General features: G+C 35.0%; 1 protein-coding gene and 1 long non-coding RNA gene across 2 annotated transcripts; both read right to left on the bottom strand.

Moving 5' to 3' along the window:
* Positions 1 to 2,014: 2,014 nt before the first annotated feature.
* On the bottom strand, positions 2,015 to 3,622 carry LOC136804364 (uncharacterized). Its single transcript, XR_010846268.1, has 2 exons — positions 3,266 to 3,622; positions 2,015 to 2,911 (listed from the first exon to the last, which is right to left on the bottom strand). It is a non-coding gene; the product is annotated as an uncharacterized lncRNA (long non-coding RNA).
* A 428-nt stretch (positions 3,623 to 4,050) lies between these two features.
* Positions 4,051 to 27,705, bottom strand: LOC136804420 (uncharacterized). The gene is made up of 13 exons (XM_067061131.1): positions 27,601 to 27,705; positions 23,832 to 23,890; positions 12,160 to 13,349; positions 11,664 to 11,731; positions 11,135 to 11,212; positions 9,445 to 9,570; positions 8,911 to 8,983; positions 7,861 to 7,978; positions 7,435 to 7,521; positions 6,336 to 6,386; positions 5,584 to 5,710; positions 4,645 to 4,721; positions 4,051 to 4,215 (listed from the first exon to the last, which is right to left on the bottom strand). The coding sequence occupies exons 1-13, from the start codon at positions 27,605 to 27,607 to the stop codon at positions 4,051 to 4,053; spliced, it is 2,226 nt and encodes a 741-aa protein (XP_066917232.1). The 5' UTR covers positions 27,608 to 27,705.

Raw genomic sequence — 27,705 nt, forward strand, 5'->3', positions numbered from 1 at the left:
CACACGCGCCATGTATCTGTCTGTTTTAATCTTGATATGCGACCAATCTGATTTTTTCGCTAAAATAAATCGAATGAAGGTTATGAAGTGCTTCACAAAGGGTCCCTTGAGACGCAAAACTTTACAACTCGCATCTGTTACGCAATAAAAACAAAAACATTCGAAAAGTATCATTTGAAAATAAGCAAAAGAAAATATTGCGCAATAAAAATAAATTATGAAGCAATTAACTATCGAAGAAAAACACCTAGAAGAGTCATTAAATATGCATGAAATTAAACTACCTTTACCAAAACACACTGAAAATCTCTCCACAAAATTCACCACACAGCGTATTGAACACGTGAGAAAGTTGTTATTGCATTTCACTTCGTAGTAAAAAAGAAAGATTCATTCATGCTCAAAAGTAACTTCACGCACTCAAAAAAGCAATTTTGAGCATAGATTTTAATTCGATCTGTAAATTAAACTATTAGAAGAAATGCTTCATCTGTGTAAACTTTCAAACGCAGTCTAAGAATAAATATAGAAAATCAGATCAGCTCACGTCCAAAATTTCATTTTTTACTCAAACTATCACCCTCTCAAAAAGATAACTCTATAACAAATTTTGACTTCGCACCACATAACACACCAAAGAAAAAAATCCGCTGTGATCTTTGAAGGTGGTTTTTTCATTCATTACAACTCTGGAACAAAAACGCGCGGTAGAACAAAAAAAATGATAACAAAAGAATTCTAAACAATAAAAATAGTTTATTGAAGCTCATTCATTGGAGCGGCATTGTCAACCAAAGAACATAAGGCTCTCTCTCCACCGTAGAGTAATTTTTGACTCCCTAGAGGCTTCCTGAATAGACATTCGCTCCACAAAGGATATATTGGACGTGCGGATGGGTTTGAAAAAAGACCTACAAAAACAATCAAAAGAAGGAAACATAAAAGAAGCCAAAAATCAATCAACTTATATTCCAAAAGCGAACTAACAAAATTTTATGAAATTTCTTAAAAAGGTTGTATTGGAAGGCCGATATAATAAGCTATCAACAAACAAAAGTTATTAAATTACATCTGAATTGAAGATCTTTTTACTGAAAAACGCATATAGTATTTATTAAATAGAATACAGGCAGGTGCTGTGCTCAAAAACTAGCACAAAAATTCCCACGCCCCTGATTGCTTACAACCCTTCCAAAAATTCTTTCAACTTGAAAAAAGACAAACATGAAAAATGTTGATAAACTTTGAGCATAGCTTTCTTGCCAAACACGCATCGAAAAAATGAGGTAATCTTCTGTTGCTATTTCACAAAATTTGAAGAAAGAATTCGTGCGGGAAAGCTCTCTCTCCAGAAGTGCATTTCAAAGGACGATTGACAGAGCAGAGGGAATGATAAGGGAATGAATGCTAGTAAAGAAGATTTTTAGAATTAAGGGGGTGGTTCAGAACTGGGGTGCAAAAAGAAATGTTATGCAGAACTCCAACCTCTGAAGGTCGTGAGAGAATCTTAAGAACATACAAAAAAGTCGAAGAAATTTCATTAGATTTAGTTTATAGTTTTCCATTTTGTTTAGTTTTCGGTTTTCTGGGAGGGCCCATTACTAATGGAAAAAAAATTTTTTTGCAAAACGTTTTCACTTTTCGGCATAATGTGTATGTGCAAAAAATCCTATTAAAAAACCATTTTTTACCCAAAAAAAAGTCTCATGCAAAAAATCGAGAAAAATTAATTGTTTCTTATAAAAAAAGTGAGAACTTTGTTTGAATTTGAGAGCGTTCTCGAATGATTTGAATTTTAGCTATGAATTTTTAATGAGTTGATATTTATATATTATTCTATATATTGTCTATTTCTTAATGTAAACAATGCTTTAAATTATTTTTTTATAAAACTCCCTACCCTGCGACGGGGGTGCTCCGCCGCATGGACTGTAAGGAAGAAATAGAACAAAAGGAAGATACGACCAAAGAAAAATCTGGGGTTATGAAAACAATAAAAATACCAAAAATATAATTATGTTATCAAATATATACATGTTTTATTTTTGTGTTTTCCTTTGTTTGAATCCTAAGTAATAGACTGCTTATTAATACATATTTTTTTATAAATATATAGAAAATTTTCGCTTTTTCTCAAACAAAAAATATAAATATAAACTCTATGTTTTTGTCTACTATATACTAAGCTAAATGTTATCTGGAATATTAGGTCATCTATAACAAAAATAAAATGCAAAGTTGTTAAAGAAATAAAAAAGTTGTAAAGACACAAGACCTGATCAAAAAATGCCTACATACGTCAATTCGCATAATCCTCTGCAAAGTTATAATTCTCTTGGGATCCCTAAGTAAGCCAGTCTGCAAAGTAAAAATTGTTAAAAGCTTATTGTGCCAAGGGAGGGGCAAGCTATTGATATGTTGCAAACACAAGAATGTCATCAAAAGGGACTGGAACGATTGGGCAAAGGGAGGTCAATGGGAGAAGGTCAAAGGGATTCTGGAGAAAATACGCAAGATGCATGGATTTTTAACTTTGACAAAAAAGACAAAAAATGAATCAAGAAAAACCAGACGTGGAAGGTTTTTCAAAAACAAAACTATGCACTATATAACAAATGGGTCTTAATCAGTGGGCTTCGATTTACATAAACGGTCATATCTAGAGCAATTCTTCATGGCAAGATTGAATGTACCTCAGGGTAAAATAAGGTTATGGGCAAATAAATCCTTAAAATACTAACACAAGTGAAATTTATGTACAATATTTACAACACTTTTAAGGCAGGAAACTGTTTTGGATCCAGATGTATCATTTTTTTAGTGATTATTTCATTTTTAAGTTGGTAAATGGAGTACCCCATTGGTTTTGTTTCAAATCCGTAATGACTTTTTCCAATCTCTCCTTGTTGCCCTGAAACAATTGATAAAAGCAAGGGAGATCACTCAAAACAAATCTCGCAAACTTTTCCAAAAATTCCATTAAATTTGCCTTGTCCGGGGTAAACTTGCTCTGTTTGGGGGTAACTTTCCTCTTTTTGAGGGTAATTTTGAATGTCCAGGGGGATCAACTAATGCTTGTCCGGGTAAACCTGATGTCCGAGGTCAAAAGTCACAATGTCCGGGGGGAGGTAAATTTCCAAAAAATGTTATCTTCTTGTTATATCCCCACCCCCCATATTCAAAATTTTTCTGGAAAAGCCCAATGTGACAAGATTGTTTCCCCGGGAATAAAGAAAGTTTAGCTATCCTTCCAAAATGAACTCACCTCTAGCACGATGACCTGATCAGCGTCCGAATCTTTTCTCATAAAATCTTCCAAACGATCTTGAGGAAATTCTAAGCAAGTTTTACCAATTGTGATGAGTTGTTCACGAGAGTAAGAAATTCTTTTCCTCGGTTGTTTCTCCTCCTCTTCACCGTCTGAAATGACGATCGCTTCGTCTAAAAAAGAATATGATGGTAATGAGAAGAAACACGCAGTGTTGTAATAACCACAACAATCTTCAGCTTTCTCGAGCAAGAAGAAGCGAAGCCTAAGCTTTGCACTGCTTTCAGAATAGGATGAAGAGGGTACCACAAGAAACTCCCTTCACGATTTATATAAAGCTCAGTAGTTTGTGAATAGAAATTTTTATACTAGTTTAGGTTTTGTTAATGACAACCCAAAAAAGTTTGACATATTTCTGTTACCTTAAGGGGAAAAGCTTTCGCGGGAAGTAATTTTCGCGGAATTTAATTTCACGGCTTACAGCTCCAAATTCGGAAGTTTTGCTAAATTTAGTTTTGCGTTTGAGATAATTTTTTGTTCACGATATCGCCTATTTTGCCCTAAAATTACCAATTTTAGCGGGAAGTCCTGAAAACATTCGTGTTAATTGCAGAATTTAATTTTGCGGATTTGCCAAGAAGCCGCGAAAATTTCTTCCTGCGAAATTTCTTCCCTGAAGGTATATAAGGATGGATTCACCAGCATACCCTTATATATTTTCGAATACGATTTAAAAATCCTCAGTGTCCTAACAAGGAACTTTAATAAAACATTTAAGTTATTTAAGATTTTTTGATCCTACCTTCACAGTCACCCTTTCGGATGAGAGTTGGCGATTTTGAATATTTTCTTCGCACTTCACGTTTGCGACCAAATTTCTCTTGGATGAAACCAATCAAATCGTCTGCCGTAATTGTGTTGTCTTCTTGTAATAATGCATACGTAAGCTAAAATGAAAAAGAACTTCGGTAGAACTCGAACGGCAAGAGGGAGAAGCAAATCGCTAGGATTATGGAACATTCGAGTCAATGAGGTTCGAACGAGTTACAGAGACTCTACTGTGACTTTAAGAAAATATCAATTATTTTAATTGGACAACAGAAAAGTTTATGATTTAAACACAAACACGCATAAACATACCTTTCTTAGATCAATTCCTTAAAAAGCTCAAAAAGCAATTGTAAGTAAGTACTTGAGGAAGAAATTTTTGCTGTAAGAAACTTTCATTAATGGGCGAGAAAAATTTAGCATTTCGTCAGAATTAACTTTTGTAAATGGAGCTTTACATTTACAAAGCATTTCGCGTGAAAAACAACATTCGCGATTCGATTAATTTTATTTGTTTTATTTCGCTGATTAGCATATATACGTTTTACCTCATAATTTGTGGCTTGGAAGATGTTCACTGCTTCTGTGACCTTTTCAAATCGACCAGAAATGAAAACAGCTTGTCCTGTGATGTAAAAAAATAATAAATGAAATGATAAAGGCTGCTCAAGAGTTTGTATTAAAAAAAAAATTTCATAGAATTATGAGTACTCTGTATAATCTCGCGTTTATCGCTTCGTAGTACCTCTACAGCAATGAATTTTGAAATAACCCGTAGATACTGGGTTTGTGCACAGACAAAATTATAAGCTGCGGCTACATGTGTTGTACAAGAGACGAAATGTAGCTTATATAAGTTTAGTTTTATATGTACATAAATTTAGTTTATGCACGCACTTTCCAGGGGGAGGGAGAAAACCCTTTTATGTTACGGCCTAAAACTTAAAATTATGTATGATAAATCAAAATATAAAAAAAATTCACTCCATTAAGAATTAGTGAATAAGATAACTTTTAAAATTTAAATTGGCTCTGATTTCATTGAGCACTCTGCAGCATCAATCACAAACAAATCTATGATAAATCAAGAGTTTTTAGATGAGATGGTCTGAACTGTAAGCGTCTGTTTTTAAAGGCGGGTTTTTTTGGGGAAATGTACGGTCATTCTTATGTCGAGTGCTTCGAACTCTAATACAATAATGACCGGTTAGTGAGGGCTGTACTGAAAAGTATTGCCCGAGGTCAAGTAACGACCGAGCTTCTTTTTTTTTTTTTGATGATTGATGATGTCAACGCATTGTTCATTTTCCTTTGAAAAAGTGACGTCGCAATGAATTTTCCTAACAACGGGCAACTCTGGACAGTGTAGGCCCGTCGTCATGCAAAAAGAACCAAAAAGCCGTGCAAAAAGCCGTATAGCCCGCTTTGAAAAAGTAATCGGTTAACACGAATTCGTAATGAATAAGTTAAAAAAGGGTGGTCCTAACCATTAGGAGCGCCAAATTTATTGATCTTGACATTGCAAACGTCTTTGATGGTGCCAAATAGCATCAACATTTCAACTTCAGTTTTCAGCACTGATTGGATGGCATTTGGGATGTAGAACATTTGACCCTGAAAATGTAAAAGAAGAAAACATTTGGATAGTAAGGAATATAACGAAATATATTTAGATAAGATTTGTAACAGATTTTTGCTGACTTTTATTATTGTTCAGCTGTATGTTGAGGAAGTCACGTAAAGATGACGAAAATTTAGATACAAGCAGTGGCTTTATTTTCTGTTTTGTGGATTAAAACAATAAATCATATAAGGTCGCAATGCATCCCGTGGGTTAGCTCCATGTAATCGTGATCGTGATCGTACTACCCAGTGTTACAATGCATTTTGAACTTTTATACTTTCGTTTTCTTTATAAGCGTTGTGCTCCTGTATCAGGCTCGCATTATGCTTAGCATTCTATTGTTTTTAAACATTAGAGCCATTGTTCAGGTACCAAAAACTGAGCCTGCATATGCTTATAAGCATTAAGCTTATAGAAAAAAAAACATGTAATACATGTACTTTTGATGCCCCTTCCTTGGTACGAAATTTTAGGAACAGGGAATGTTTCAAATTGACACGAATACCCTAAATTAAATCAAATTCAAGCACGCCCAGTGTTACCATGCATTTTAAACTTTTTATCATACCCCTATTGATACCCCTCCCTAAGTACGAAATTTAAGGAATTTCTTACAGGGAAAGTTTCAAATTGACACAAATCTTCAAGAATCGATTTCTTTGCATCCTGAAATAAAAAAAGTCACAAAATATTTAAAACAAGGCCTTGGTCGATTTTTAAGATGGACTTGATATAGTAATAATATCAATCAAGTAATATAACCATCAGGTTCTCATGGGCACGATCTAGTTAAATAAGTTTTGAATTCGAAAATATATCAAACGTTTTTTATTAAACAATACAAGAGCATAAGGCCTCGATGGCCAAATTATTAAGAGCAAGTTGAGAACATTTTTAAGGTTCTTTAGACTCGAAAACATCCGATTCCTTAGGAAAATGCACAAAAATACTCAAAAAATGGTGCAAAGAAGAACAGTTTAAAAACATTTTAGGCTGAAAGCTAGGAACCTTCGAAGTTTTGGACGTCCTTATAAAAAAACGTGTATTTATATGATTCGCACTCATTTCATGGTTGTTCACCAATAAATATGTAAAGTAATTAAAACTACGCAATGATGTTGATTTTAAAACTGGTACACGTTTTTTTTTTTTAAGAAACTAGTTTTACCAAGCAGCCTCAATGTTTCTTAAGAAATCGGCCTTTTGAGCCTTAAATGTTTCTTACATGTTTCTAAACTTTGTCAAGCTTAAAGGACGCATGTCGATAATACAAAAGTCTAATTGACTAATCTACGGTACTTTCCTATCTTCTATATTGATTTTCTGACTTTCTCAAGTGTTTCTAACTGTTAGGTATGTATATTTCTGCAACCTTGATTGGAAGGTTCTTAAAAAAACGAATTAAAAAAATGCTATTTTCTCATTCTCAACCTCAGCATGTTTCTTAGATGTTTCTTAGTTTTCAGGCATTCTGAGCCTCATGTTTCTTAAAAGTGTGTTTCTTAAAAAAAAAAAACGTGTACCATTATTGGCGGAGACCAACATTATTATCCCCGTTTTGATTGCAACACACGAGGTTAAGATGCACAAACCAATGAGTGCAAAGTAAAGTAGTTCTCGTAAAGGTGTTTTTTAATCTCAATAAATAGGAAGGGTTTTTTGAATCCTCGATGCATCGTAAAAGATCAATCACAAAAATTTTACATGAACTTACAGAGCAACTCTTTCTATCGCCAGAGATGTCGATGGTTACAGTTAAATCTTCTAATTCTTCAATCTCAATGTAAACATTCAAGACGGCCTGAAAAGAAAATCACGAGCAGATGTTGTATGAAAGATCTTTCCGGAAACCAAACTTAAGTAGTACCTGGATAAGTTTGTTGTTTAAAAACATTGGCCATAAAAAAATCGAAAATAAAGAAAAGAATGACGAAGAAAAATCTTAACACACTACAGAAATCCGTGACTATTGACCTATTGACATTATCTAAAACTCTTAAAAAGGGGACACGGCAGATGAATTCATATGCATTTGCCATCGAATGATTTATATGTAATAAGAGACGGTCATTAGTATATAGTCATGCTATGGGTCCTTTAGATTGTGAAACTTTTGAAAAATACAAGTAATATCCCTAACCTCTATCGTTTTGATCTTGTTTCCGAAACGTTGAAGAAGACTTTCAACTGTCAGCTTGACCGGTACCGAGATGGTTACAATATTGTTGATGATCTCATTGATCAAGTCCTTGGCTTTCCTACAAAAAGTGGAAGAAGAAAACATTTCTAGGTATAATTATTATCAGAGATGTGAGTGGAAAAGGCTATCGGTGTCTCACTAACATTCTGCCGATTGGTTGTGTAAAGGTTTCAATCACAGACTTGCACCGCATTGGATTTTGTTCGAATTCAAAGCAGTTCCAGGCAGGATGTTAGGGAAACGTGGTGATAGACTCTCTACCTTCACTCATTATCAGAGATATTACAAGCCGAACATTGAACCAATCATAGACGTAATTTGAGTATAGAAGTCATGTTACAATAGCAGTAATAACGCTTCCAAAGAATAAATTTTCAGCAGAACACCCATCAAATTAACTTCCTGTCATCCGCCATCCACAAGGTTGAATTAACGCAGGCCGGCGGAAGCGGGGAGACTAGGGAGACTTCAGCATCCCCGCTTTTAAGTAAATGAGATTTTTTCCCCAATTTCTAATTTTATCTTATTTTGAGCCTTCAGCCTGCCCCTCTTACGGTTGTTCCACCGGGCCTGTAACGCCAAGTTTAATCAACTACTCTCGGGTACCTAATAGCCGTCCCCCCCCCCCCGCTAATTAATTTTTCAATAATTTTCCACCCAGGACATTCTTATTCCAACCCCCCCGCTTATTAATTTTTGGGAAAATGTTTTTGATAGCGCCCTTTTTTTGTCTTAATTCTGCTGTAGTAGCCTCCTTTTCAAGCATTTTCCACCCAGGACATTTTTATTCCAACCCCCCCACTTATTAAATTTTGAGATTTTGTCCAACCCCCCTGCTTATTCCAACCCCCCCGGCTATTAGGTACCCGAGAGTACATTTTAAAATTCTACAAATGCAAGCTAATTAAAAATTGTGTCTCAAACATTGAAATTTTTGAATTGGACCTCTTCCAAGTAGACATAGGATAGATATGGGTCTTATAAACTTACTCTTTCTGTTCCTTTGTACCGTTAAGTATGATTTCTCGTGTTAGTATTTCCTTTTCACCAGTATTACGTTTCACTGAAAATATTTTAAGGAAAAATAAAAAAATAAAATACAACATATAATAAATCTACCAAAATCACCAGTTTCCTTCAGAATGAGGGCCTCTCAACCTCACTTAAAAGGAGGAACAACAATTATTCAAACCTTTAACTTTAGATTCTGTCTAGAGACTCTATAGGGGAACGAATGAAATTTCGAGAAAAATCTAGGAGGTATACAAGGGGATACCTAAATATTTGTCAAAAACATTCAGCAAAAATCAAAGGGTCCCTCAAAAATATGGCCAACAAACATGGAGGTCCATTTGAAAATAATCGAAAAATCACAGGCAGTTTTTTAAAAGACTAGACTTTATTTTAAATAAGCTTGTTTTTTTTCAAGGGAATATTTGTAAAATAATATAAAATAATAATTTCATCGAGAAGACAGTTTTTCTGTATACAGACAGAAGAGTTTCAACTCTGGTGAAAATGTACCTTTAGCATCTGCTAATTTCTTCTTTTCTTCAGAGACTTGATCTGTAGCCATTTGAGGACGAACACCGAGAGCTCCAGTTACCAGGCGGTGAGCAGTCAAACATGTCGTTGTTGGTCTCGCAGGTGCTGGAGTAGTAAAAGGAATGTGTTATTACTGTTTTTTAGAACGGATATCAGCGGATACACATATTACCTGGCTTGGTTTCGCCCAACTTCAGATTCAAAGAGAAATAAATCGTTTTATCATTTTGAAAAAGCAAATATCAAATTTGGAAGTTTCTTCATCTTAAGGCAAGAAAAGTTTAGTTTTTTGTTTTACGGGCTTATTGTCAAAAATTATAATCTAAGGCCGAAAAGGTCTAATATAAACATTTGAAACGTTAAACTTTTCACTTTTCACCTATGAGTTACTTCATGCAATTATTTTTATCGCATGGTTTTGGACTCCTCCAAGTTGAAGGGGTTATTTTTCAATTCAAAAAAAACAAGTGATACTTTTATGGACCTACCTGGTTATGCATTTAACACATATATAATTGATATCTACGTGAGCATGAACGTTAAACAATCATTCAGAACACAAATAGTGACGATTTATTAAAATTAGTCGTTTGTTTCTTATAAAAAAAACGTTTAGAAACGCTTCATGCTCTTGAAATATTCTTTCATATTCAAGACTTCGTGAGCATAAAAAGACATCTATCTCATCAAAAAATTGAGTAATTTGGCTAAGAACATTGATGTATGCTTATTAATAGTGATTCTTATAGATAAAGATGCGTTTTTGAGCTGAAAAGTTTTTTTTACAAAAATCTGCTTGACCCATAATTTACCTACTTTCAAGCAAAAAATCAGAAAAAAACAACGATCCAATATCCAAAAAACCCTTTTTTTAGCCGTTTTTTGGCCCAAATTTGCCCAAAAACATTTTTTTTCGAAAATCGGGCTCAGTCACATTCGAGGGTTTATAGTTATGCATCTTTGTGCAAAAAGTCTTAAAGAATGAAAGAGCCAATCTCGAGAAAAGCTAATACCTAAGTAATTGATAATGTGCTTATAAAAAAATATTGAACTTGGCCAGTTTTTCTATAAAAACACGCCAAGCAACCAAAATTTCATGTCTAAACACACATATTCTTCAAAAGTAAGCCCTCATGTGCAAAAAAAACTTCTATCTCATAAAGAAATTGAGTAATTTGACTAAGAACATTGATGTAAGCTTATTAATAGTGATTCTTATAGATAAACATGCGTTTTTTAAGCCAAATAATTTTTTTTGCAAAAATCTGCTTGAGCCATCTTTTACCTATGATGGTACCCTACTTTCATACAAAAAATCAAAAAAATTTAATGATCCAATTTTTCACAAAGTCCAAAAAACCCGCTTTTTAGCCGTTTTTTGGCCCAAATTTGCCCAAAAATTTTTTTTTTCGAAAATCGGGCTCCGTCACATTTTGGCCACCACCGTTTTGCACCTTTGTACCAAAAATCAAATGATTCCTATGATTCAATATGGAGAAAAGCTGGTAACGAACGAACGGACGGACAGAGGTGAATTTATAGGACCTCCACCCCACCGGGGTAGGTCCAAAAACTAAAATTAAATTTTAGGTAAAAATTCAATATTAATATGATTTTCTCTTTTATAGTCGGATAAAGAAAAAGTGCCAAAAAGACTTTAAAGTCTCACCTGCTTTTTTGCCAATTACAATGCTGGCATTTGATTTTAATTCAAGTCTTCTGGCTATTGCACCTTCGTGTCCGATAACTGTCAAGGAAAGTATATTTCTAGTTTTAAATCATAACTGACCACAGGCTTAACCAGGGAGATATGAATTTCCTGAACTGAAAAACTTGCTGAAGAAGGAGAAGGGGAGATTTGATGAAAGTTATGAAGCAAGAAGAACTCAAGTATAAAAAATAATACGTTAATAATCATACGTTAGACAAACTTATTTTTGCAGGGACTTTATTTATCAGAGTAACGTGAGGTACCAGGGTATCAAATTGCTGTTTGCACGGTTGGTATTCACTTTTTGCCAAAATTATTTCTTTTTTATAGAAGTTGTTATGGTCAAAGTTTTATTTCCTGAAACTTATTTCCACAGTAGACACCTGAAATTATGAAAATTGGTTTTGGAAAATAAGTTACTACAGATTGTTAGTTCTGCCCAGGTAAACAGTTAAACAAATACAAACACAAACTATAATGTATAAACCTCTTCCAATATATCTTTCCGGGATATTGATGACATCTTCGACGATTTTTTCTTCTTTGATTGGACTACTATGAAAACAAAACAGTAATGAATTGCTTTAAAATATTTCTAGAAAAAATAACCAATGATGGCTGATGCAACTATGTCCACATGACTTCAAAGAATTTTTCAGAAGACTTTAGCTTTATATCCAGGCTTTATACCTCTATATGGAAGAAAATTTCAAAATGAAGACAGATTATCATTCAACTGTCCATCTGGCTTATAATTTCATAGTTCTTATTCTTGCTTTGACAGGTTTGGACAGTAAAACATTTTTAACCAGTTAAATGCCATTGGCATCATATAAGATGACTCAATTTTTTTTTGTCAACAATCTGAACCTAGGAACGCCAGTTTTTTTTCACCTCCTCTGAATAAAGATTTGGGATTTTTCGAGAAATTTTTTTTTATTGGTTTGGGTGAGTATGTGCTTTTAAAATCAATGGGAAATTACCTTTTTTCTATTTTAACTTCTTGAGAAAGTCGTCTTGCCCATTTTTGTGAATCTCCTTCGTCAGATGATGTGGACGATGTCTGTCTTTTCAAGGCTGGTGGTTGATAAATTGGTCTTGTTGGTGTTTTTGGTGTCTCCTGTTTCTGCTCCTCATCAGAACCAGAACTTCCCTCAGGTTCAAGTCGTGCTATGGATGAAACAGATTCTGCTGCTGGTGAATCGTTAAAAACATCATCAGCTTCAATTGAATCTTGAGTTTTCAATAATGATAACTTATTGGTGAGTTCTTGATCATGGCTCAAATCAGAATCACTTCCACTGCCATCATTAGGGAAAGAAGTTTCTGTTAAATACTGTCCAATTCCAGTGAGCAAAAACTTTTGAGCTGCCATCACTTTCTTGTAGCTAGTCGCATATAACTTGTAATTGTAGTCAAAGTTCTGCATGTTTTCAATGGTGTTCATTAATAAAGTCCTGCCAAAGATTGTCATGGTTTTATGATATTTGATGTGCCCTTTGCGTGCAAAGGTCTTCAATTTTTTAACGTCATATTCTCTGGAGTCATCAGCTTGGGTGAACCAAATCAATGCAAAAATCAAAACAATCAAAGCATCGTTACTAAAGTTTTTCTCCAAAGATACCAGTTCTAAATAATCTGTGGTGTCCTCTATAAACTGCTTCAAAACAGAGCAAATCTGTGAATCCTGATGAGCCATTTTTTCAATTCGGAAAATACTGACCAGTAAACAAACAACACCAACATCTGTACCATCGATTGGAGAATTCTCCTGCAGTTTTGTTTTCAAACTTTGCATGTGTTCCTGAATAAGTGGTTGAACCTTATTGAAAATATCATCTGATAAATTTTCGGTCAATGTGTTGATTAAGCTTCCTGAGACTGGAAATGTTTTCAACAAAATTTCCTGTAAAGCTCTCTCATAGATCAGATATAATACACCAATTGTGGCTGTTTTTGAAGAGTTCACCACATCGTGTTGAATGATACTTTGAAGTCTCATGATAACATCTTTCCCATTCTTGGTGTAAGTTCTTTCGTTCAAATCGATTAGAGAGCAAAACAAAGTATTCCATTGGCGACAGTGTCTGTTCTCAAGAAGCTTTGAGCTTGATGATGATGCCCTCCTGCGAAGCATGGTGTTCCTCTTGGCAGCTGAGATTCTGTCTCTTGCCTGCAGGAAAAAAAGAAATATTGAATAAAATCAGTTAACTGCTAGATGGAATACCTGAAGATTAATAAGAAAATAGGAACAAATTGACAACAATATTAAGAAAATGCAGACTACAGTAAAAAACAAGTTCATATCACTTTCAAATCATTATATTATCGTTTAAGCTAGGTTGGGAGGTTGATTTTGTTATTGACCATACACTAAACTCTAAAAGATTCTGGTGACTGGGTCATCAAATAATAAAATTTCAAGCCCCAAAAAAGTTGTTTTTTAATGGCGTTTTTTGGACAAAAATGTCCTTTATCTACCAAATTGAATCCCTGCTAAATTAGATTTTAAGCCGTCCACCAAATCCCAAATTAAATTCCAACAAAAATTTCTACCCTTAAAGGTAGTTCTTTGGACATTTTTCTTTTGAACCAATGAAGTAAAATTAAAAAATAATACACCAGATTTTTTGCTTTAAATTTCTCAATAACTTTTGAAAAGCTTCTTTCTTTTTTACTGCCTACAATATCAAATCAAGAAGGGAAACTTTTTTCTGGCATATCCCGGTAGCATAAGTAGATTAAAAATACATATTGTAGCATAATTTTCCTACAAAGAAAATTTTTCCAAAAAAATGAAAGTGCCAATTTCAAGGCAAATAATCGATTTTTCCAGGATAAATCACTTCAGTCAACTCAGAACCTTGCCCTCTATCTTCACGCAAAAAAAAAAAAATTAGAAAAAACTTAAATTCAGACAAATGAGCCTGTATGTCAAAAAAACAAGGAATTTTTCTAAGAACAAAAGTAAGATTTTCTCTGACAGGGATGCAATTCAAGTTGAAAATCAATCAAATCAATCAAATGTGATTGATTATCGAGCGTAATCGAGCACAATCAAAATACCCAGTAATTTGCTATGTGATAGCTATTTTTGTTTGAAGTTATTGGACTGACACTGTCTAGCGATGAACCAGTGGTATGGGCGCTGACATCTAAATTGGATGGTCTTTCTTTCATGGTGGATCAAATCCCACCCTTTCGGTGCGATATCTGATTGGTTGAAAGATGATTGAAAACTTGATGGAGCCCCAGTCTCACTCAGACCTTCAAAGATAACTTTCAGCCAGTCAAAAGAAACAAGGAAAGCACGCAAAAATAGAAAAAAAAGTTGGACAAGATCTTGGAGGTTTGCACTTTATGCTTATCTAATTCCACACACCAGTAGGCTATTTCCTGGAAATTTTGGCTGGCCTCATGTGCACTGCTCCTACACCTTCAGGAAAACATGAAACTTTAGCCATTAGTATATCCTTGCAATTGCATGGATGTACATTTACAATCGGTTTCCCATACCATGTGTAAAGGCAATAAGGATGTCTCAGGCGGCATAACGGGTTTTGGCCAAAAATTACCCCATGCAATGCAAGAGTATGTACCTTATGTGTCATTGTTTTCGTGATGGTGTTTTATCTAACATAACTGTGTCTAGTAAAAGGTCTATTACAAGTTTGTATTATTTTCTCTTATCATTGTTTTGCTGCATGAGTTAAAAGCTGTATGGGAGAACTCTACGACCTTTTGAATCAGTTCAACATATTAAATTACTCCTGTCATAAACAATCTGATGAATATACAATCTCAATTTCGGAAGGACCACACTCATCTCAAAGGACTGGGAATAACAATAAAGTATCAGATTGTGTTTGAAAATAGAGGGTCATATCAGGAAAATTTAGTCCAGCCCAGCCCCCTTATCGACCAAATGGTGATAAAAAGTTTCAAAATCTTTTGTCGTTGACCCATTGATTGGGTACAAGTCCAAATATGCATTTCCCATAAAATTTTATATGAATAGTTAGGGCTATACTAGCCTGGAGATCCATGCTATGATTTCTTATCTATAAACTGATCATGGCAAAATGAATAGCATGGTCAGAGTTGATAATTTGAAAGTTTTTCCCATAAAAAACTGTTGATATTAAGAATCTATATACCAATCGCAACACTTCTTTTTGCTGGTGACCACACTTGCTTCCTTTTTTTTTTGGCAAGCGAGTCCAGCAAGAAAAATAGGCTATTTTGTTTTTGAGTCTGAAAATGGGCTCACAGATCTGGTCTGACCTGTCAGTCTATAGATTTAAACTCGAATAGAAGATTACAAGATTTTGAGTCCGGGCCAATAATACTTTCATTGGTTTCATTTTCGATTTCAAGCCAACAGGGTGCTCACCCATAGTTACAGGGGTTTGCGCAAAAAACCAAACATAGAAAGTTTTCCAAATACAAATCCCCCATTTCGATTAATGCAATGAAAAATGAAACTTTTCTATTTTTCACTTTTTGCTTTTTTGCACCAATTCTTCAAATTGAAAATATTTAAGATTTTAAGAACTTCTTTTCTTCAATGATTTTTTACGGCACTTTGTTGACAATGTAACTCTCGCATCAAATTCCCGCTTTGTTCAGTAAATATGAGAAAAAACCTAAGCCACAGATCACAGATTGAAACAAATATATGAAGGGTGGGATTATACAGCCGCCTGTTGTGCAGGCACTGAGAGGCTACATGTGCAAAAAAGACTAGCCTAGTTTCTAATCCTGATATGAGGAGTTTATAAGCTTAGACTACCTTTCTCAAGTATACATCAGATTCAAATAAGACTGTTTCATCTGTTTTTCCAATGAAAATTTGGCAACCACTACGCTAAAGCTCTAAGAGTGGGCCAATCTATATTGTAGTTAAACTTATTGCACGTATAATTGTAATTGAACCAATTCTTAACATAATCGACTAACATTTGAAGCCAATTGAACGTGATTCAAACGTGATAGACCTTTTTTTAATAAGGCAGCCATGTTGAATAACTATGTACTCCAGCATAAAAACAATGATACAGCCATGCATAATTTTTAAAATATGCATGATACAGGTTACAGTAATTATGCATGGCTGTATCATTGTTTTTATGCTGGAGTACATAATTATTCAACATGGCTGCCTCTTTCAGTTAGCCACACTAGCGTCCCGCCAAAATGCGTATCAAAGATTAATGCTGCGAAAGCGCTATATCGTTTACTTGACTCTCAAGCAAAAAAATGCAACGCAAAACTTCTAAAGGGATTCATGAAAAAATAACCCGGCGCTTTTTAATGAAATTAACATTTTCAAAAACTTTGAGAAATTGCCTAAAATTTGAGCCATAGATGAAAAATTTTTAGCCAAGCCAACCTTGAAAACTAATTTGAAGATCAACTTACCAAGAAAAAGATCTACGGAGGAGGCGGAACCCACCTAGATCCGCGCACTGCCGGATAGGCTATCTCCCGGAAATTTTGCCGGATCTCAAACAATGACCCATTTACATGTGCGTAATTGTTTTTACTTTAGCGTATAAACAAGGCCTTAAAAATTGAAGCGCTGTCTCGGGAATTGAATGACAAATTTTGGTTGGTTGATTTTGGCTGCTGCGCTTTTTATTTTGTTTCCAACTTTCAAGTTTTAATTAATATTGTCTTGCGAATTTGATTCAGGTAACTCTCATCCTTGTTGTTGAAATGTATCCTGTAGATGACTGATGTTGTTTTTTCTGAAAGCTAGATTTCCTAGTGACTAACTGTGAGTTCGATTGACATCCCCTGCGCCCTGGACAATATTTTTATTTGCAATTTTTATCAGGAAACTATCCTGATGTCCAGTCCAGTCGGTGTCAATCGAACAATTTCGTACAAAAATTTTAATCAAATGTAGTCAAACGGCAGATTCCTGGGTATTTGATTGTATTTGTGTTTAGTTGCGTTTAAATAGAACTTTTTTTAAAGACAGTTAGTCACACTAGGAAATCTAGCTTTCAGAAAAAACAACATCAGTCATCTACAGAATGTATTTGCACAACAAGGATGAGAGTTACCTGAATCAAGTTAGCAAGACAATTAATTAAAACTTGAAAGTTTGAAACAAAATAAAACGTGCAGCAGCCAAAATCACCAACCAAAATTTGTCATTCAATTCCCGAGAAAGTGCTTCGATTTTTAAGGCCTTGTTTATAGGCTAAAATAAAAATAATTCCACACATGTAAATGGGTCATTGTTTGAGGTCCGGCAAAATTTCCGGGAAACAGCCTATCTGGTGGTGCGCGGATCTAGGTGGGTTTCGCCTCCCCCGTAGATCTTTTTCTTGGGAAGTTGATCTTCAAATTAGTTTTTAAGGTTGGCTTGGCTCAAATTTTTTCATCTATATGGCTCAAATTTTAGGCAATTTCTCAAAGTTTTTGAAAATGTAAATTTCATTAAAAAGCGCCGGGTTATTTTTTCATGAATCCCTTTAGAAGTATTGCAGCGCATTTTTTTGCTTGAGAGTCAAATAAACGATATAGCGCTTTCGCAGCATTAATCTTTGATAAGCATTTTGGCGGGACGCTAGTGTGACTAACTGACTCAATCGAATTCGATTTGGAGTCGAATCAATCAAATTCAATCGAAGTAAATCGAAGTGATTGTTTGAATCAATCGAACTCAATTGAAGTGATTGGTCGAACAATCGAATTCAATCAAAATGGGAAAAATATGTAAATCTTTGATCGGGTGCATGTCACTAGTCCGACACTTTCTAGTCCGACAATAAAATAGTCTGAATCTATAAAATAAATCCATAATTTGAAAGTCTTTTTTTCCGACGTCATAATTGTCCGAAAACAAAAGATTTTAGAGTGTCGAATGTTAAATAGGATTTTTTGCTGCAATAATATTGATAAAAGTTCATTTTGGCATAATTAGATAAAAGACGAATCAAATTTGCGTGAAGATCATTTATAGCAAAAAAAAATTTGTTGAAAAATTCGGTCAATCACTTCGATTGGTTTTGATTTATATTCGATTGGTTCGACAATCGAAATGTTCAATTGACATCCCCTGCCTGGTAATTGTCAATATTGATATTGTGACCATAATAGGTTTTGAAAAGATTTAAGAATATTTTAAAAGAAAAATACAAAAGACTTAAGCTAAAAGTATCAATACCTAAATTGCTTAAAAACTTTAAAATGAGTCAAAGTCTCTACCTTGCCTGTTTTGAAATTATCCTGGTGTGTTTTGGGTGTTTGCTCGGTTTTCTTCACCTCACGCTCACTTTCTTGTTGAAAAAACGCGTGTGGCTGTTTGTTTTTTCAAATTTGTGTTTACAAGCGGAATAATCGGGGAAAAATCGGGTTTCAAAAAAGCGCCTTGCTGGCCTGGGCGGTATTTTTGGGCGGAACCTAGTGTACATGGAAGCTAGAGAAGAGATGAATCTTAAACTTTCTCAAGCAAGAAAAAGGCCTGAATCAATTGTAAAAGGGGTTACGCACGAAACGAAAGTCTCGTGTTCGCAAGCGAAAGGTTTTTTAAACAGTACCGTAGGAAGCTTATTTCTCATTCCCGGCGAAATTTTCCCATTTACAACAGAAAAGGACCGAAAGTAGCCCAATTTTTATTAACTTGTTTAATAAAGGGTTAGTTGGGTGTTATCTACCGTACTTACACATAACAATCCAAACGCTTCCTTATCAAAAGCGCTGAAATCCCAAAAAAGTGGCTATACCGCAATTTTGCGATTTTGGCGCTTTCGATTACTAGTAGGGGTACGTACGGTAAAATTAAAACTAAGGGAACCCAGCCGTTTGCGTGATGCGTGATCGCGGGAAATAATTCGAGGCATGGTGCGTGATTTGGGCTATTATGATGTATCAACCACTTTTGGTGATTTGCATGATTGTCACGAGAGCAAGATAGATTTCTACAGAGCATTTTAAGCATTTAAAAACTCTGGTCAAGGATACTTTGAAAGCTAAAGCTTTTCTTTAGCTTTTAAAGTATCCTTGCTCTGGTGAATAAAAACTTGATTTTGGGACATTGAGCCTCTTTCACGAAGTTAACGTATTTTTGAAAATGCTTAAAACAAAGTTTTTGAAAATCAAAAAATTTTTAGAAAGTTGACATTCTATTTTTAAAATAAACTGCTTTTTGAATTTTTAAGAAAATCTTTTCTACATACTCTCGGGTACCTAATAGCCGGGGAGGGGGGGGGGTTGGAATAAGCGGGGGGGGGTTAGAAAAAATCTCAAAACTTAATAAGCGGGAGGGTGGAATAAAAATGTCCTGGGTGGAAAATTTTTGAAAAGGAGGCTAATACAGCTGAATTAGGACAAAAAAGGGAACTTTCAAAAACATTTTCCCAAAAATTAATAAGCGGGAGGGGGAGTTGAATGTCCTGGGTGGAAAATTTTCGAAAAATTAATTAGCGGGGGGGGACGGCTATTAAGTACCCGAGAGTATTGCTCTAGAATCTATTTTCAAAAATCATTGAAATTATATAATATCTGTGTAGTAAGTAAAACACTGAACATTTTCCTGAAAGCACCGACCAACCTCAAATTACATACTGCTATATGATACACTGGCCCTCCCCCAGCTCCACCGGCTGATTGGTTATAAAATCATCAAATGTTAATGTTGGTGAATTTTAATAGAAAGGAAACGTGTTAACTACACCAAATGTCAGAATGTTTACTCTAAGACCTAATTAATGAAGAACTTGGTAAATCCTGATGGAATACAAGATAGAATAACATATTTCATTATAAGAACGACTTTATGAGAGTCGAGGCTCAAATGGCCAGGGTATAAAAACAACTTTAAACACAGTTCTTACAAAAAAATAACAATTGAGGTGAAATAAGCAAAAATTGTATGCTTTTTTATTATAAAAATTCAATAAATACAATTAATGGGACAAAGATAGTCTCAAGTATCTTAATATTTCGATCTAAAATAAGAATATCATAACGATTCTTCGGTATAGAAAAAATAAAAACATCCTAGGCTCAACTAAGAGTTTTGGAAGAAAATATGAGTAACTCAAGCATGTGGTAAACAATAAAATTGTAATCAAATAAAGTATTTATTGATTTATCTTATTGAAACTCATAGGAATCATAGAAATAAAAATGAGATAAAAGATGAGAACAGCAAGGTCTCAACAAAAAAATTACCGGTTTAAATAAACGAGACTGTAAAACGAAAAGGTATTAGAAAAATCTGAAAAATCCCCAAGAGTCCTAAAATTTCTCAAAATTTATTGACATAACTTAATCTAAAATCTAGCAAGTCCTAGAAGTTTCCATAAATTCCATATATTCTAAAAAAATTCATAAGTTCAAAAACCCAGAAAAGTCAAAGATTATAAAATATATAAATCTATCTCTTTTGTTGAAATAATCCATAATTTTACCTCCGGACAAATCGACCCCTGGGCCTGGGTATGTTTTTTGCAATTTTTTCAAGAACTGGGATGGTTGTTACTTTAAAGGTAAATTGGGTGTGTCAGGTATGTGCAAAATTCTGTCTCTCACAGGGTCAATTTTCAATTTTTGGCTTGGACATACCCATCACTTAATACCCCTGGTCCCTGGAAAAATCACCCAAGCCCAATGAAGAGTTTTTTCTGGCACAGCACAATCATTTATACCGTCAACTGCTAACTTGGGACTATCTGACAAAACATGGGACGGCAATTCGGCCACCATTTCACCGAAACTCCAAAATAATTTGATTTGAGTTAATGAACGCCGTATCAAAAAATAAACGATTTCTTTTTCGCACCAAGTAGGCTTTTAAATAAAAATATGAAGAAAATCCGTAGTGGAATACATGCCAGTGTCTGGAATGAAGAAGAACAAATTAGTGGCAAAACGTCACTTGCACGGGCGGCATATTACACGCTTGTTATTGGTTAATCCCATCAGGCGATAAGCGGTTAGGCGACAGGCGTTCTCTAATTCTCCAATCAGCGTCCAGTCATTTTGAATGAAAACAAAAAAGTTAAAAAGGGCGCGTTATCAGTGAAAGTTATCGTGACATGTTATGACAGAAAGTAAGATTGATAAAATTGGTGGAGTGCAGGCCAGATTGTCAACAGTCCCATGTTTTGACCAATCGTCCTAAGTTAGACGGTAATATACAGATTTTAGAGAAGAAAAAGATCCAAGAATTATCCATTTAACAAGTTTATATTGAAGCAAACAAATCCCATTTGATGCACTTTCATGGTCCATCAGGCTGTCAGTTGTTGTCCGTCCAGCTGTCAGTTACCGTCCGTCAAACATCAATAATAATCATATCCAGATATCATAACATATAAACTTATCAAGCATATGATGAATGTACGCTAATGCATATACAGCACACTCACACCTGCACACACGTATTACGTGATTAATATATCGTACTTGATCATAAAGCCGTTGTTCCCTTGTTTCTTCCATCCACTTGAGTAAGCTGATATATCTAGTCTTTACCAGCTGTGACTGTTCCCATGCCATTTCCAGAAGAATCGTGAATTTAGGAAAATCAAATCTTCCAGTTCTACGCTCAAACAAAGCAATCAGTGAACAGGTAGCTACAGTTTCAAAACTTGAAGAATGAGGTACCAAACTGAACCATCATAGTTCCTAGATATATCTGTTCTGTTTAACTGTTTTTGACAGCTGTAATACAAGCAGGCAAGTCACAACCAATTCTCTAATCAACAAAAAAGTGATGCTGGAGCTAGCCATTTTGAATATTCTGCCTTGACATTTGCCAGTTTCTTAGATAGAAAAAACACCAGGATAGAAAACAGGAGTACTTTTAATGTTGTTGATAATTTTAAAGCAAATCTTCTAGTCAAAGCAAGTCAAACCCAACAAACCAATCAATGTCGTCAGTCGTCAACAGCCAAAAGTTTCCAGGTTTTTGGTTTTGTTGACAAAAATGTTTTGTTTACTTTCTCGTTGTCGGGGGGAAACCCGATTTGCCGATTAGTGACTTTCCCGCCTATTTCCCGATTTCCTATACTTGGTTGGACTTACCATAGTTAAAAACAGATTCGTAAAAGTAAAGTTAATTTAGTGAGTTTGTCCGTAGAACGTTCGAATCGTTCGAAAAGTTGCAAAAAAGTTAAAGATTTGAAAAATGCAACACGCATAGTATTGATTTTCGGGTTAATTTCGGTTTTTTTTCGCACGCCCGCCCGCCGTTGAAAAAAGGGACGCACTCGCTCGCTGCGCTCGCTCGTGCGTAATAAGATTTGTGCTAATGACAGATTGAATCTAGCACTTTCTTTGTTTTCACGCAGCATATTTTTTTCAAACTTTGGCGATATGTGTATGTGTCACTTTCAATCTAGCGGTAGAGCAGGTGTCACGCGTTTAGGATGGGAAATAATTATGGATTCATTTCTCATCCACGAGTTTTCGTGTCTAACCGTTCGGGCTTGGGAGTCAATGATGCAGCCCTAGCTAGCCTCCCAGCTAATGCAGCCCGTGCGTTCGCAGTCTATGGGTTTGTTGTGCAGCTCTCGCCAAAGTCGAAGTAGTGTAGGTGCGGGCTAGGATTTGTTATACCCTGGATGTACAAGTAACTGATTTTTGCTGATTTCTCATGTTCTAGCTATGCCCACAGTAATGATATTATTGTTCACTCTCCTTACACCATTAAAGTTATTTTTCGTAGTATAGTATTTGGCATTTTTTTATCGAAAACCACTCACCCAATTCTCAAAGCAAAACAGTCTTTTGGCCAGAGAACTGTTGAGAACTTTTTTAAGATGAGCATAATAAACAACTTTTTAATTCAGACACCTTCGAGCTGCCATGACAGTTGTCCTTTGCAGACAAAGCTAAAAAATAAATTGTTTTCTTAAACAATGGAAATACAATGATTACTCTCCACCGTTTTATGAGTCATTCATCCAGTGTGTCTATAATAATTCCTGGTGCGGGAGTTGAAGGCGAGCTACCTTTACCGATCGATTGGGTTATGACACAGAAAATACATGATTTGATTAGGATTTATGTAACTGACACCTTTTTGAAAGTAGCCTCGCCGCCGCATGGACATAAAAAGTAATGCTCCAGGCCAGTCCGCTTTTTTTTGGATTCTCATTACTCAGAAAAGTAAAATTGATAAGTGGTGCAAGTGGCTCTGAGTACCATTTTGAACACCCCTGTCTCACACTCAGCCCCGGATCAACTCTTTTCCTCAGTGGAGATAAAATTTCCTATTGAAATCCCAATAGGGATATAAATTCTATAGTTCACAGATTAAAAAATTCGATGGGGATGGTTTTGGATTACAATTTTCAAGCATTTAATTTCGAGTGGAGGTGAAATTTCTCAGTGGCGTACCGTTGTGGTTCTAAAAATAGACATCAAAATTACTATTTGTCCGAGTTTTAATCCCATCATCCCTTGCATTAATTGCTTTTGCAAGTCAATTACACTTATTGACAATACAAAAGTAATAACTTGCACGCATTACGAATCAATATGAAAAGGATTGTGGGATTGAATTTCGGTCAAAAACCAAAAGTAATAATTATGACGTTTGCATACCGGTGTGCTATTTAGTGTCCAGACTGTTCAGAACAGTACTGTTCATGTGCAGTTCAGTTAAAAATGAACGGAAAAATGTTCTTACTAAGTTGCCAATGATGGTGGCGTCATCACCTTCTTCAAATTCTGGGATGACTTCCATCACTAGAGAAAAAAAATAGAAATAGTATAAATTTTCATTTTCACATTGATATGTTCATATGGAAAATCTAAAGGGTCTAAGACAAAATGTTGATCAAAAATCTGTCAGAATACGATGGCATTTCTGGGTATTTTTATCGTTTTGCAGAATTTAAAGTTTGGGCAGACTTTTTTAGGCTCTCTACTTTATTTGATCACTTTAACGGACGATAACATCGTCTAGTCGAACCATTCACGAGCTTTTGGATCCTCTGATAATAAGGTCTTATGTTAAAACTCAGAGTAAAATTTCTACTTTTCAGCCCTAAATTAAGGCTCTTAAAAATCACTTCGTCACTTGCCAAATATTATGGTCACACTGTAGTTGTAATTGACTAAGCGTTATTGGACATGAATGAAGAAAAGATTTTAGTATCAAAACTCTTCTTTTTTACCATTTTGAACCTTCTGGTATCACTTGAACGTGTTTTCCTTTCCATTTCCTCGTGGATTTTTTCAATGAGAACAAGCTAATAGACGATATCGGCTTAACCGAATTCTCCCCGAATGATTACCCATGATACATTGCGCAAAAAAATTCACGGACGATAACCTTAACCCTAACAATGCATCATGGGTAATCATTCGGGGAGAATTCGGAAAGCCGATATCGTCTATTATTGTAGACCTCGTTTTCAAATACACGTTGCTTTTTTATAAGAACGTCCAAAATTCTTGAAGCCTTCGGATATTCTTAACTTTTTGAATTTCAAGCCTAAAATTGTTCTTAACAAAGATATTCTTATTTTCCCCATTTTTAATGTATATTTGTCCATTTTCCTAAAAAATTGTCTGTTTTTGAGTCCGGGAAGCCTTAAAATGTTCTTAACTTGTTCTTAACATTTTGGCCATCGAAGCATTATGTTCTTATATAGTTTGTTCTTATAAAAAAACGTGTATTTTGTCTCCAAGGTTCCCAGATTTAGAGACGTACGCTGTTAGCACCTTTACAAATCGTCTAATAGGTACCGTGAAAGAGGGTAACTTGCATCAGTGGAGGCTAACATGCATAGCCCTCAAATAAAGGCTCGGCTGGTCATTAAAATACGAAAATAAATCGAAACAAAAATGGTAGAGTAGAGCTGCGAGCGGAGCTGCGTATGTGTATTTTAATGACCAGCCAGGTCATTCATTTGAGGGCTATGCATGTTAGCCTCCACTGATGCAAGTTACCCTTTCTCACGGTATTGACGTCACGTTTTAAGGCTTATTTTCTGATCTAATCCACGAAAATCGTCAAAAAATCGCGAAAAAATTCCAAATCACACTTCACACCACACCGGGAATTTTAATTTTGCCGTGAGAACAAATTGTAAACAATTTTTTTATTTTTTCGCATTGTCCGAATTTCATCAAAAGTGCATATACTAGAAAACCTGGATAAATTCTTTATGTTTTAAAAATCAATTTGTGTTCCACAAATCAGAGGAAGGAGACCAAGGGCTATAAAATACCAAGGTTCGGTTTAAGAAAAACCTAATTCAAACACTTTTCTAAGAACTAAAATAACACTTCTCACAGACCCAATCGGACCCCTTCCTACTCGAAAAACTAGAAAATTATCCTCCATTTTTGTCCTTATTGAAAATAATCAAATAAACCAATCCTCACTGTAAATTATTATGCTATTTTTACCATCCTAACTGAATTTTCTGACTTGGAAACAAAAGAATTGAAATCTCCAGCCATAAAAAATCAATCTCCATCGGTTTCAGTCCGTTATTTTTATCTCCACCAGCTGAAAAAATCCTACCAGGTCTGTGAGAAGGGGGTGTAAAATAACCCACAATTACCTGTTGTGGAAATAAGAAAATCTGAAGTCCTTGAACAAGAAGCCAGATCCTAACGTTTGCTCAAAACTCTGCTCAAAAGCCTCCTCTGTACATCTCTCGAGCTCTCGAGCAAAAAATCAAAACATTGCCATTATAATATCATCTCGAGAGAATATTAGAAATAACTTAAAAAGATCATAAGGCATATAACAACAACATAAAAATTATATAATAGCGTGATCGTGCAATTAATAATCTTTATGACCTTAAGAGCTATTGTTTTATGAGGGCTTATCATCGTTAAAAATTGACAATAATGTGGTTGCTTGTTTGATAGAATATCTCATTTTTATATCAGAACAAAATATCTTATAAGAACATTCTATTTAACAGAACGCTGGAGAAATCCTTAAACGTCCAGATGTACTGCATCAAAATGTAATTCAAGCGATTCTAGTGTTCGTTCTATGATAGGGTGAAGTATATCATCAAGTCCTGCTTGTTAAAAACTATACCAAGATGACCAAGTAATGCGAAGCTAAGTTCTTTACGAGTGTTCTTATAGGAGAAGCCTGTGTCGTTGCTATAGTAACTTGATGGTTTATCTCCAGACCATGATAGCTTATTTATTTGAGAATGTAAGTAAGAAAAAATGATATAGAATTATATAAAAACTAAGTAGCAAAAAATCAAAGTTAGTTTCAATGTCTAACCAACAGACTTCAGTCATCACCTTGGTATACCGCAGATACACCCTTGGAAAAGATGGATCCAAAATTTGTCCCCGATGATAAAAAAGCCTGAAAATTCTTCACTGTAGAAAACTTATACTGTAACATTCGTTATGTAAAAGATAGAAATTTTGAGACTGAACCACCCTCGATAAGACGAGGATTATAAAAGCACCGTCGCCCGTCGTAGCCATTGAGTTTAAAGACCGACAGAACGAGCCTAGAACGCACCGTAATGACGACGGATTATATCTAGCGGTTCCTTTCTTATTGAGGACTGCATTTTTTGAAATCTAGCGATAGATTTTAGTTTCAATCTGGCGTTTGTGTAAAAACCACGCGCGGGCGTTCTGGATGGGAAATAAGTGGTTTCATTTCCTATCTAGTAGTCACGACAGTCTAGCCCTTCGGAAGTCAATGGTCGCAGCCTTTAAAGCTTTCTTTCCCCGATGATCATAATTGATGCATCGAATCCATTGGCGTTAAAATGGTCCTGAATTCCATTGAGTTTAAAGCTCTAAGGGCTAGAGAGGAATCTTCAACCTTCCCCAAGCAAGGATGGATAAGGAAAAACTTAAGTTATGCCGCATTTGAGACGACATATTGAGTGTAGCACTTTCTTTTTTTTAGCATACTTTTTTGAAATTTTGTTATAAATTAATTATACTTTTGATTTAGTTTTACACCATCATCGAGTCAGGAAACATTAGATCCATTTTTAAGCTTTAAAATTGGAAATTTTGCATTTGAAAGGGTTAATTTTTCATCTGTCAGGGTCTAAATTCGTGCTAAATTTTTGTGTGCCAGGGTTTTAAGGTCACTACACCCTTTTTATGAAATAATGTAATTGATGAACAGCTCAGGAGTCTAACAAACACCCCCTTCTCACAGACCCGATAGGATACTTTTAGCCAGTGGGAATAAAAATAACGGTCTGAAACTCGATGGGGGTTTATATTCTCATATATTTTATGAATGGAGATTGTAGTCAGAAAACTCAGTGGGGATGGGAAAAATAGTAAATATTTTGCAATGAGGATTGGTTTATTTGATTATTTTCAGTGGATACAAAAATTGGAGGATAATTTTCCACCGGGGACGATATTTTCGCTATTTTTTCCATTGGGAAGGGTTCCCAGTGGGTCTGCAAGAAGGGGGTGTAAAAACAAACCTTTCATCTTTGATTTCTTTCTTGTGACGACGATGGAGGAACCAGAGCAGAGAAACGACCAGCAAAAAAAATTATTACTCCATTTTAAAATGACTTTTTTTTAAA

This window comes from Clytia hemisphaerica, unplaced genomic scaffold (genome assembly GCF_902728285.1).
Source record: "Clytia hemisphaerica strain Z4C2 unplaced genomic scaffold, Clytia hemisphaerica genome assembly, whole genome shotgun sequence".
Taxonomy (NCBI): domain Eukaryota; kingdom Metazoa; phylum Cnidaria; class Hydrozoa; order Leptothecata; family Clytiidae; genus Clytia; species Clytia hemisphaerica.